General features: G+C 46.7%; 1 protein-coding gene across 2 annotated transcripts in view; it reads right to left on the bottom strand.

Annotated features, from left to right (window-relative positions):
- The window catches only part of LOC144947086 (tensin-3-like), a 132,022-nt gene extending 130,360 nt beyond the window's left edge, over positions 1–1,662 (bottom strand). For both annotated transcript variants that reach the window (XM_078876311.1, XM_078876367.1), the window contains exon 1: positions 1,423–1,662. In XM_078876311.1, the coding sequence (XP_078732437.1) occupies positions 1,423–1,560 (138 nt within the window). In that variant the 5' untranslated portion in view covers positions 1,561–1,662. The remainder of the gene's footprint in view (positions 1–1,422) is intronic.
- Between the last annotated feature and the right edge of the window lie 10,830 nt (positions 1,663–12,492).

The raw sequence follows: 12,492 nt of genomic DNA, 5'->3' as shown, positions 1-12,492 counted from the left end.
GGGGGTGTTCGGATACCAGAACAGCGGAGAGTTCAGGGCTTACGCAGCTGCTGACACCGTTTCGAGGCAGCTGTCAATGCTGCACAACGCCACAAATAAAAAATAACAATGCAGTGTCTTTATTGTGCTGTCACTATTTATAGAGCTGTTGGTTTGTGGTGGGAATGCCGCCACGGAAACGCAGAGTTCGCTGGTTGAACTACGAAACATTTTTCTTTATTTTACCAAGTAAGGCCCATTGAGCTATGTAGATATTTTTCAGAAGCAACCTGGCCACAAATGATTGCTCAACGAAGTGGCCCATCACGTGAAAATGCATATAGCAGCCAAATACTCGTGTTTCTAAACGTGGCGAGAAAAACCGGATGACTCGGAGAAAAATCAGCGCGACCACGGGGAGAAAGAGAGACACGCAAACTCCAAATTTCCAGGCATCAGCGTCGGGTCGAACCCACAATCTCCTGCATGCCAGCAGTTAACATTTCGCCACCGCGACTATTGTAAAAGTGGTGCACATGCATGAACTCTCCACCCACCTCTGTCCACTCGGCAGTCTAGACGGGTGCATCACAGGAAGTTAAAATGTCAGGGTTGTACGTGGTGGGGTGAATCTAATAAGTGTGGCCAGCGTGACAGAGTAGGCCAAAACACCCTCGAGATTTCCCTCTCGTGAAGGCCGTTCTGCCAGCAGTGGTACGAGCCATCGCTTGCAAGGCTGTGCCTTTAACTGTTGTCACCTTAACGTCATGTAATAGTTTACTTTATTTTAGCCGTTACAATTACCATCTTAACATTTCACGCGTGTATCTTTTCACGTATACAATTAAGCGTTTCCAAACGTTAAAACCAACGATTCAAAATGTTGAGACGCGAGATGGAAGATTGCTCCGAGAAAGCTGGGTTGCAGAACCCTGACTGGTAACAATTAAAAGCCACGTGGTACCGCAGGTGCGGCCTCAGAGCGAGCACCTGGCGACACCGCACCATTCTGGGTAAATATTGACGTCATCAACTCTTGATTTACTCGCAGAGTCAAGAACAAAACCCCTCTGTGCGTTATTTTGCCCTTAAAGTCACGCATTTTAGCGGCCGGAGCGTGCACACACCAAAAAAAACAACAACGGCGTTATTCATGGCCGGTGACCAACAGAATTGAACAAACCTGTCAGTGCTATTGTGTGTACTCGCACACAGAACGTCACTTTGCAGCCCGGTGGGTTGTTCGCGTTCTGAAATACGGCGACAGGCTGAGAAATCCCGCGTGGCGGCAGAGACCGGTTTGCCGCAATCCGTGGCCCGGCGATAATCACAGCGGTCACAAGTGCATTGCGAACAGCGATCTTTCTCACGTCAGAGCGCGAGGTGTAAACCCGCTATCAACGATGCCGATATGAATTTGATCGGTGCGCCGCCTCCGAGTACCTTGAGAAGCTTCCTTCGCTCATCCTTCTTCCTCTTCTTCCTCCCTCTCTTTCCCTTCCCCTTGGCTGCCAGAGATGCTTCGCTCTGATGGTCCTCCTCCTCCTCCTCGCAGCAGGTGAAGCTCACCGTGCAACCCATGGGGTTCCCCGTGCGTCGCTCACCGCCCCCACGGGAACACCTGGACTCCGAGGAGCAGCTTCTCCCCAGGCTCTCCGCGTTAACAATCAGCTGGCTCGGCAAACCTCACCCCCCCCTCCACACCTCCTCCCACACGGCTTGTGTGGCGTTTTTTTTTTAAATCCCTTCCTTTCAAAAATAAAACATGTCCAAAGATTTGGACAGCGACCAACGCAGCGCGATTATTAACGGTGCCTCTCCGCCACGCGCACCCCTCTCGTGCTCGGCATATCGAGCCGCGCTGGGGGGCTTTGCATTTTCATTACCCACACTGCCACCCTGGCACTGGGGGAAAAAAACAGGTGGCAGCACTATTTTGCTCTCACCATTCCCCCTCCTACTTTGGTGCCCTCCCTCTCTCTCTCTTCTCCGTGTTCTTCTCCCTCGACTTATTTTGCTCTCTCTCTCTCTCCCTCCCTCTCTTCCTCTCTCTCACTCTCTCTCTCTCCCTCTCCCAGTTTTCTTCTGCCGCCCACTGCGTCTAGGCAAGTCCGTTGTGTTGGATCGGTCGGCGTTATTGTCGAAAGGAATTTAATGTCCAAAGCCATGCGCTGGCAGTGCACATGTGTGCACACACGTGAGTGCGTGTGTGTTTGCGTGCGTAGGAGGGAGGGTTTGTCTGCTGCCGTCACTGCGCTGACGATCTCCGCTGTGCACGGCAGCAAGAAAGGAAACCAGAGCCATGCCAAAGTCACTCTCCCAAAGTGCGCCACTGCGAAAGCGGCTCACTGCCTCCCCCCCTCCCTCTCCCGCCCTCTATACAAGGGCACAAAAAGCCACTTTTGGCATTTGTTGACCAAGGGCCAGAAGGTTCATTTGCTGTGATAGTTGATCCCTTGAGAGAAGACCATTTAATTTGAAAATGATTTTCGTTTTTATTTAAACATCGCTTGATGCAACATTTCAAAGAAATACAAATGCAATAAAAGGTCAGGTTAAGTATAAACTTTCGTTTATTTGCCTCTTCTCACAGTGAGGAAATACATTTTTTCAAACACACCCTCCAAATGAATCTTCGGACGTCTTTTAAGATTCGCCAAATAAAAAATGCAACGAGACTGAACACCGCCAGTCCACCCCTCTTTGCTTTCCCGGTGGAGGCCTTTATTTAGCCATTTACAAAATTGCCGTTGGCGGATTTGAGTTTCCACATGCCGGGCAGACACGGCGCGCGATATCCCCTTTCGCCCCCAACAGCGAAGCCGCGAGCAAGCGTCGGAAAGAAAACCTCCAAAATCAAAGTCTTCCGCTCACGCTCTGCGCTTCTCCACTATTTGTGTGTGGGCAACCGTAAAACCCGAATTCCACCGACTACACTCGGGCTCAGGAGAAAACATTTCTGGGGCTGGACACTCTCGGTCACTGACCCACTTGGGAATCTAAGCAGCGAGGGAGGTTAAATCAGGCATCCCCGCCGCACTGTTGTCACCGACACGGAAATTCAATCCCAGTGGGAGTGTAATTGGGTTTGGAGGAAATCTGCTCCTCGGTTATCTCAGTGCTGTATGGTTTAGTTTTAAAAATAAATATTTTGACATCCAAAGTATTTGAGATTGCACTCGATTTCTCGTGGGGGGTCGTGGGTGAGTTCATGTGCAGTACTTTGGTGAAGAATACATCGCCTGGAAAATGACATATCCATGTATACCATGTGCAAGGACTTCATTTTACTACCATTAGACAATACATTGTTTCATGAAACTACAAATAATCCGGAGGTAACCGAAACACCAAGATTTTTAACTTTACAAAGAAGTTAACCCAAGCTGCCAATGTAACTATATTTTACGAGGCGGTGCCTTCACATTGTACACATTGTACACATTGTACACACATTTGCCAAGCCACTGCTGGCTGAGGGCATCTCAATGCCATGCGGGGTGTGGGAGTCATTCGAACGCGCTTCAACGTCGGGTCGATGAAGGCGGGGAGCATAGACATGAGAGGATAGTAGAGTACAATAGATTGTTGTAGACAGTCCTTTGTCACCCATAACGTAGGTGCACTTGGACACGGACAGATGAATAGTGAGGTCACCCAGTGAACTCAATTGTGGAACAGATTGAATGAAGTCAATGAATCATTTCCTGTCGGCTCAGAGTAATTTCTTAATGAAATTACGTCAGCATTCGAGTGCTGTGAAGTGTAAGTTAAAGACCATGTTAGATTAGTAGGACGCTGTATTTTAGTGTGATAACTACGAGCTCAAATAAAAAATATTGCAAAACCTGGGACAAACGCGGTGGAAAATTCACCCCCTCAAAGTGTCACCCACGTCTCTCATTCATAGTGTCACCCACGTCTCTCATTCATCGTGTCACCCACGTCTCTCACTCATAGTGTCACCCACGTCTCTCACTCATAGTGTCACCCACGTCTCTCATTCATAGTGTCACCCACGTCTCTCATTCATAGTGTCACCCACGTCTCTCATTCACAGTGTCACCCACGTCTCTCATTCATAGTGTCACCCACGTCTCTCATTCATAGTGTCACCCACGTCTCCCATTCATAGTGTCACCCACGTCTCTCACTCATAGTGTCACCCACGTCTCTCATTCATAGTGTCACCCACGTCTCTCACTCATAGTGTCACCCACGTCTCTCATTCATAGTGTCACCCACGTCTCTCATTCATAGTGTCACCCACGTCTCTCATTCATAGTGTCACCCACGTCTCTCATTCATAGTGTCACCCACGTCTCTCATTCATAGTGTCACCCACGTCTCTCATTCATAGTGTCACTCACGTCTCTCATTCATAGTGTCACCCACGTCTCTCATTCATAGTGTCACCCACGTCTCCCATTCATAGTGTCACCCACGTCTCTCATTCATAGTGTCACCCACGTCTCTCATTCATAGTGTCACCCACGTCTCTCACTCATAGTGTCACCCACGTCTCTCATTCATAGTGTCACCCACGTCTCTCATTCATAGTGTCACCCACGTCTCTCATTCATAGTGTCACCCACGTCTCTCATTCATAGTGTCACCCACGTCTCTCATTCATAGTGTCACCCACGTCTCTCATTCATAGTGTCACTCACGTCTCTCATTCATAGTGTCACCCACGTCTCTCATTCATAGTGTCACCCACGTCTCTCATTCACAGTGTCACCCACGTCTCTCATTCATAGTGTCACCCACGTCTCTCATTCATAGTGTCACCCACGTCTCTCATTCATCGTGTCACCCACGTCTCTCATTCATAGTGTCACCCACGTCTCTCATTCACAGTGTCACCCACGTCTCTCATTCATAGTGTCACCCACGTCTCTCATTCACAGTGTCACCCACGTCTCTCATTCATAGTGTCACCCACGTCTCTCATTCACAGTGTCACCCACGTCTCTCATTCATAGTGTCACCCACGTCTCTCATTCATCGTGTCACCCACGTCTCTCATTCATAGTGTCACCCACGTCTCTCATTCACAGTGTCACCCACGTCTCTCATTCATAGTGTCACCCACGTCTCTCATTCACAGTGTCACTCACGTCTCTCATTCATAGTGTCACCCACGTCTCTCATTCACAGTGTCACCCACGTCTCTCATTCATAGTGTCACCCACGTCTCTCATTCACAGTGTCACTCACGTCTCTCATTCATAGTGTCACCCACGTCTCTCATTTATAGTGTCACCCACGTCTCTCATTCATAGTGTCACCCACGTCTCTCATTCACAGTGTCACCCACGTCTCTCATTCATAGTGTCACCCACGTCTCTCATTTATAGTGTCACTCACGTCTCTCATTCATAGTGTCACCCACGTCTCTCATTTATAGTGTCACCCACGTCTCTCATTCATAGTGTCACCCACGTCTCTCATTTATAGTGTCACCCACGTCTCACATTCATAGTGTCACTCACGTCTCTCATTCATAGTGTCACCCACGTCTTTCATTCATAGTGTCACCCACGTCTCTCATTCATAGTGTCACCCACGTCTCCCATTCATAGTGTCACCCACGTCTCCCATTCATAGTGTCACCCACGTCTCTCATTCATAGTGTCACCCACGTCTCCCATTCATAGTGTCACCCACGTCTCCCATTCATAGTGTCACCCACGTCTCTCATTCATAGTGTCACCCACGTCTCCCATTCATAGTGTCACCCACGTCTCCCATTCATAGTGTCACCCACGTCTCTCATTCATAGTGTCACCCACGTCTCCCATTCATAGTGTCACCCACGTCTCTCATTCATAGTGTCACCCACGTCTCTCATTCATAGTGTCACCCACGTCTCCCATTCATAGTGTCACCCACGTCTCTCATTCATAGTGTCACCCACGTCTCCCATTCATAGTGTCACCCACGTCTCCCATTCATAGTGTCACCCACGTCTCCCATTCATAGTAATACCCACGTCTCTCATCCAAAACGAATGCATCTCAATTTTCTGTCATTCGGCTAAGGGGGCCTAAATGCATTTAAAATGCCATTTACACAAACCCACATGGCATTGCTAATGGACTGCAATGTTTCTAAGTAGTTAATAGAGGCAAAAAAAGGCAGATTACTGAGACAGAAAGCAGCAACATGTCCCTTGGACATTCTCCAGCAGCGAGCCTTCCCAGAAGCGACAGCGAGTGATCGATCATCTTGTACATTGCAACCGCGGCGCTCCGTACATTTTTCCCTCCCCACTTAAGTGCTCAGGTATCTTATTTCACAGGATCTAGACATCTTGAAGAAATGTTACTTCCTTCGGTAATTATTCCCACATAACACGCACCAAGAAAATATATTTTGTTTCAGTGCAAGGCAATGTTAAATCGGAGGAAGATGTTATCGTTTTTGAATAAACACAATGGAAGGCAGCTCAGGCAAAAAAAGATATTCCAGACGATTATAAGCGTTACATTTAAAAGATAAATACACAACTGCAGTTCGACCCTAAATTATTTTGTCAAATAAAGACAGGTCCACGACTCTACTTTATCAAGCACTGCAGGTCGGTGGTATTTAATTAAGTCAAATGTCCTGGGGCCCTTTGAAAAGAGGCCACCACAGGTTGCCAAGGCTGTAAAAATGGCACCAGCAGTGGTACTTATTCAGAGGATGCTGATGGGCATTGGTCCACAGATAGACGCTGGCACAGAGCCATCCATAAAAACAGCCCCCTACTCGGCCCTACTTAACCCCTAACACTGCCCCCCTCCCCACCACCCCCTTCCGCTTATTCCTCTACCCCGCCACCTATTCCCTCAATACATTCCTGATGCTTCCACGAGGCAGTTCCCTGGAAGCGCTCTCCCGCCAGCAAAACAACAGCGCGCTGAGCGCAACTCCCGCTCCGCTTGTCCCAACGGGAGACGTCGTGCGACCAGGGCACGGGACAGCCCACGCGGCGACCAGCTCTGGCCCCAGCCGGCACCGAACGAGGACGTAATATAAATATACACACATATATATATAAATACACATATATATATATAAATACACACGTAGATATATAATGTCCACCGATCGGTTTGAAGCTCTAGCAGGTGGTGGGCAATTTGCATGAGAAGAATCAACCTTCGAGAGGAAGACGTTTAAGAGCCCGGGCATAAATAAGGAAGACAGGGGACATTTTTACGGTGGACGCTGAAAGGGGCTCGCGCCACAAAGCGCGGCATTCACGTTGTCCCCGCTGGCTGTGCCACCGCGAGGGAGGGAGGCCTCGGCATTCACGCGCCGCTGCCCGCCGGCGAGGCCACCGAAGGCACACACCCGGCCCAGCATCCTCTGAACTGTGCCACGCTTGCCCCTCGTCGCTAATCAGGCTAGCCATTCATAGACGTTGATAATTGGTTCTTTACCCTTCTATCTGGCAACAAAACTGACACCTTTTTACAAGGAGTCATGTTTGAATAGACCGCAATACCTGCAGTCATAATACAAACAAAAGAACATAACTCTGATAATGTGCACTGCACAGACGTGTTTACCTTGAATTAGTTTGAAATTAGACCTCGACAGATTTTTTTTTTTAAATACATAGCGTTCTTTTTATTAAAAAGCTAAAATAACAAAAAGTGGAAAGTAGTGAAAAGTAAATGAAAATTCGACGGGTAGTGAATATTTACTACGAGTAATATTTGTTTCACAGTAAAACTTTGAAATTATGAAAATAAATAAGCTAGACATCACCTTAGCGCTTGTATGTCAGGTAATTAAGCATTGGGTAACCCTCCAACAGGGAGTGTGTTCTTCTGCAATGCATCACTAAAAAACAGGCGTAAAAGCCTCAGTATTCATTTTCACCATTAAAATATGTGGCTGACCAAATGCTCTCGATCTGTATTAGAAGTTAATATTTGGTTACAAGGAAGAACGTCCGAGCAGCCAAGAATAACATTGAACTTGCGTAATATTTTCCATCATTGGTCACAGATGAGAAGCTCTGGACATGGATGAGTGCGCTTCAGATCAACAGCGCGAGCGCTCGACAATCATTAGCCGTCCGCTCCTGTTCCCCTTCTCCACAGCTGTGCCGCATCAAAATCACCTGAGCGATGTAAACAACGAATAGGTCTCAGCACACACGAGGCGCCCCCCCCCCCCCCACACGGACCACCGGCCACGTTCACAGCTGCCCCAGGATTGCGTGACCCTGACGGCGATTACCGTTCGACAGCACAAACTCGTCCGCACCCCATTCGCTTCCGTTGCTCGAAGGGACATCTTCGGATTTGTGAGGACGAAGCTGCGATTAGAGTCGTCTAAATTCAATGCAAACAGAGCGCTCTGGTCTGCGCGTCGAGCCGGCTGCAACGTTTTAGAGCCGTCGAGAGCTGCCTCGTGTTTGCCAGGCTGCCCGGGAGCCGGGCCGGAGTAGAATGACGCAGTAGACACAACAGCGCAGGCCGGGCGGAGCGCTTCTGGGGCACGCTGGCAACTCGCAGGGCTCCTCGACGCCACTTCTCAGGGCTTCATTCACCAGCCGCTGATAAACGTTTACCCAATCGCTCATTCCCGTAATGCCGGGTGGCCGGCGTAAGACCACAATTCAGCAGCAGCAGCACAAGAAGCGCCTCTGCCGCTGCTTGTTAATTCAAACTTTCACCGACAAAAGAACATGTTGAGAAGGGTGGGGAGTGTTCCCCAATTCAAAGGACCGTGCTCTGCATCCAAATCTGTAAACATAAATCCCACCTGCCATAGCACCTTGTCCATGCTTCCGTGCACTCTGTTCAGCTGTCGTGCCATTTTCTATGTCAATGGCCATGCTTATGAACCGCGTGTCATAGCAGGTAATATACATATTCTTAGGTTTTTTCGGTAAAGTCACGTAGGTAAAACATTAAAATTAATAAAAGTAAAATAAAATTAAAATCACGACGTGACTTTACCGAAAAAACCTAAGAATATGAATCCTTGCAGTCACGAAAGCTTCAAATCTACAGGTAATATCCATTGATGAAACACTTTATTCTTTAGGTGAATTGGCATTTTGCTTTTCATTGTCGAGTTCAGTTTTCCAAAAACACTCCCAACCTGCTCTTGGCCACCTTTTTATTTCGTTGTTTCAATTCCGGGCCACCTTAAACAACAAACCCTGATGGGTTCTTCAGTTTCTTCCCTCTGACAGATATCTTCAATTGATAAAAACAAAAACAAATGGATTTGGGCAGATGCTACAATGTGTGTGTGTTGAACTTTTTTCACACCGTACATAGTCAACCGCACTAATTGGAGGTACGGGGAGGATAACAAACTAAACACAAAAATTAGTTCTATGTTTAGTAGTGTGATGGTTGAGGGTTGGCACTAACGATGGAGTGAGGACATCCTCCAGAATGGGAAAATCGGCTCGTGTCCAGGAGCGAGATTCATTATTTCATCGCGAGGCCATGAGATACAGTGGTGGCATAGGGAAGCCTGCATCCAGCAGCGGATAGATCATAACTGTTGATGATGAACACCTTTTCAAAAACACCGAATGAAATGTTATAATAAAGCATTCAGTTCTGTGTTGCTGACAAGGTTATGATATCAAGTTTAAAATGCAGATTCTATGATGAATATAAATGATTGCCTATCACTTGAAGTATCAACATCTGCTGAAGATTAAACCTCATACTAAATAACCTTTATACTGGAAATACAATATGTGATGTTTTTAAAACTCTTCCTTTCAGGGGCAATCTGGCCTGGAATCCAGAATGAGCCCAGAATAATAGGCCCGTGGCAACCACCATTTTTCAAGATTTATTTAAAATCATGTGGGATTAAAGGGGGCTTCGAACAGATTTCCAGGGGCAAAATCCTTCCTGATTACTGAGCACCGGTCCTTACAAGTTTCTCTACACCAAAGAAATGTGGTTGTTTATTTATTTATTTATTGCTAGCTGCGCGACGTGCATGCTGTACGATATACGCTGAGACAGAACAGACACTATATAATGAGATGGAGGAATGGCCAACCAGAGATTAAATTTACTGCCTTTAAGCCGGCGCCAGGCATTGGTGGAGCTGCCATCCACGATGTCTGTTGCAGATACAGCAGCAGCAACAGGATCTCCACCCTGGAAAGGTGAGCAGTGAATCATCTAACTCACGCCGGAAAATCTTAAATAAGCCGCAGTGTTATACGAACGGAGATTTAAAAAAACAACTGTGTTATACAATGGGTCAGTTGTGTAACAGATCATTTATGCGGTTTTTGACGCTGTTGCAACCGCAGATTTTGTTCGGTTGCGACAAAAATAAATACCGAAGTTAAATTCTGGCTCAACCTTGGTAAAGTTTAACTTTATCGTACTGCAAACAAACCACGTATCAATGCACTGTTTCGAGCTCCCACAATCGGAATGCATATTTTAAAACATTACCATGTTTTCATACCAAGCATTTTGCCCAGATTATTAAGGCGACTCGATTTTGGCTTGCGTCCATGACACCAAGACACTCTCGTGTTACATTATGAAATCAGACCAAGCCCTTTCTTGCAGTTCACGTTAAGGTACCTGGATACTCATCACAGAGATCCGATACGTTTGCTCCTCATGAAGGGCCCTTAATAAAGCCAATCCTTCAGGAAATGCTGTCCCTTGAAAGGTGAAGCCTGCGCTACAGAATGAAAAACAGTGACATTCAAAGGAGCTCATTGTTGTGTTCTGGATTGAGTTCACAGCACAAGCCCCGGGTTTTGGCAGGCAAGCCACAGCAAATGACAATGCAGATTATAATATATTGTGCACGTAAAGATTTACAAGTAGAGGTGCATTAAAACAAACACGGGATTGGCCTTCTTGTCTTGAGTCAAGAATGAAAAAAGGTAACAAAAATATTTTGCTTGAGTAAAAAAATATATATATATAAAAAATAAAAGTGCATGAAAGTATGCTCACGTCCAAAATGTAACAAAAACTGGATCTAGCTCATCTAACAAGTACAATTAAAAACTTTGGCTGAGTCTCAAGAAGACCGAACCACACAAATTTGACATCCAAGTGGATTCTCAAGTTACTGTGCCACATCCTAATTAAAGACACACTTAAAAAGAGCTCGATTTAATTGGCCTTTTCCTAAAACGCTGATAATTGAATGTAAAAAAAAAACTCAGGAAGAGGCTGCAGAATAGAAGGCAAGGCAAAGAGACAAATGAAAGATGTTTAGATTAAGGGATTTGGTCAGTGAGCTGAAGAGTGCTAATCCCTTTTCTTCCAAACTTCAGCACGTCCCATCCCACCAGCTCAATCACTTTCAGGTCAAAAGGTCACACGGGGTCAAGGAAGGCTAACTCTGGACAGTGGAGATGTGGAAGAGAAGGTCGGAGGTCACGTGGATGTTGCAGTCATAATGTCTATCTTCTACAAGTCTTAAACCTTTCATTCAGAAAGAAAAGCTCTTTATATCACAGGTTGACTTAAGGTTAACGGCGGTGCTCTAACATGTTTTTCATGTATTTTTTCACAATGTCACACTAAAAGGCTCTTGGTTTGTTTATAATGGGCGTGTATCTCTGTGCCGTATTAGTTACGTAAGAATTTTGAAATTTGCGTGGCTGGCCGTCTGTAAGTCAACACTCAGATAAGGATTTCTCAGGTGTCCAATGGCAAAGGAGGATGGACCGCGGGCAGCACATAATCTGCCTGGGATTGCATGCCCGCAACTCCGACTCTTCCATACATAGATTCTGATCAAAGGCATGTGCCACGGGGATTGTCGCGGAATGCCTTGCGCAGTCGTCCCAGCGTGGAGGAGAGTGCCCCGCACACAAGAAATGTCAGTGGGGCTGCTGCTGCTGCCCAACGGTGTCGTTTGGAATCTGCTTCACAGATCCAGGTCATTAGCGGCAGGCCAGGGCAGCTTTGAAGCTAATCCCCTTGCAGCCTATATGGGCTCGCATAAATTATCACGGAGAGGTTAAATTCAAGACTTTATGCGCAGGGCAACGCCGGGGACGGTTATTCCTGGTTCCACTCTTCTGGCATGCGTACAAAATTAACCGCATTTACTTTGGGGGGGGTTTTTTTCTTCCGGAGAAACATGTGGAAGTGATACTACTTCAAGAAGTTGTGCAAAGAAATGCAATTGCAAAGGTATGTGGCAGGGGAAAAGCATACAATGACAAAAAGAGACCTTCAGGATAAAAACAGTCTTAAATCTAAATGTAAACTTAAGCACAACCAGATCTGATGCAAATATGGTACTCATAATTCCCATGCAGAAGCTAGTGTGAATGTGCATCCAATACCTACTTAAATATACGAGTGCATATTACATGACAAACAACCACGAGGATTCCTGAGCCTCTGGTTGCTTTGTGTCAATTGACATTGGGATTTTTAGCAGTGGGTTTTAACCTCCGAGCCGTGACCTGGTAGAGGATTGCACAGGATTGAGGTTGGGGGGGTGCAATGGTGAATGGGGAATCACTGAAGAGGCCTTCAA

Source organism: Lampetra fluviatilis, chromosome 1 (assembly GCF_964198595.1).
Source record: "Lampetra fluviatilis chromosome 1, kcLamFluv1.1, whole genome shotgun sequence".
In the NCBI taxonomy this organism is placed as follows: Eukaryota; Metazoa; Chordata; class Hyperoartia; order Petromyzontiformes; family Petromyzontidae; genus Lampetra; species Lampetra fluviatilis.
This window is presented reverse-complemented; position numbering and strand designations above follow the sequence as displayed.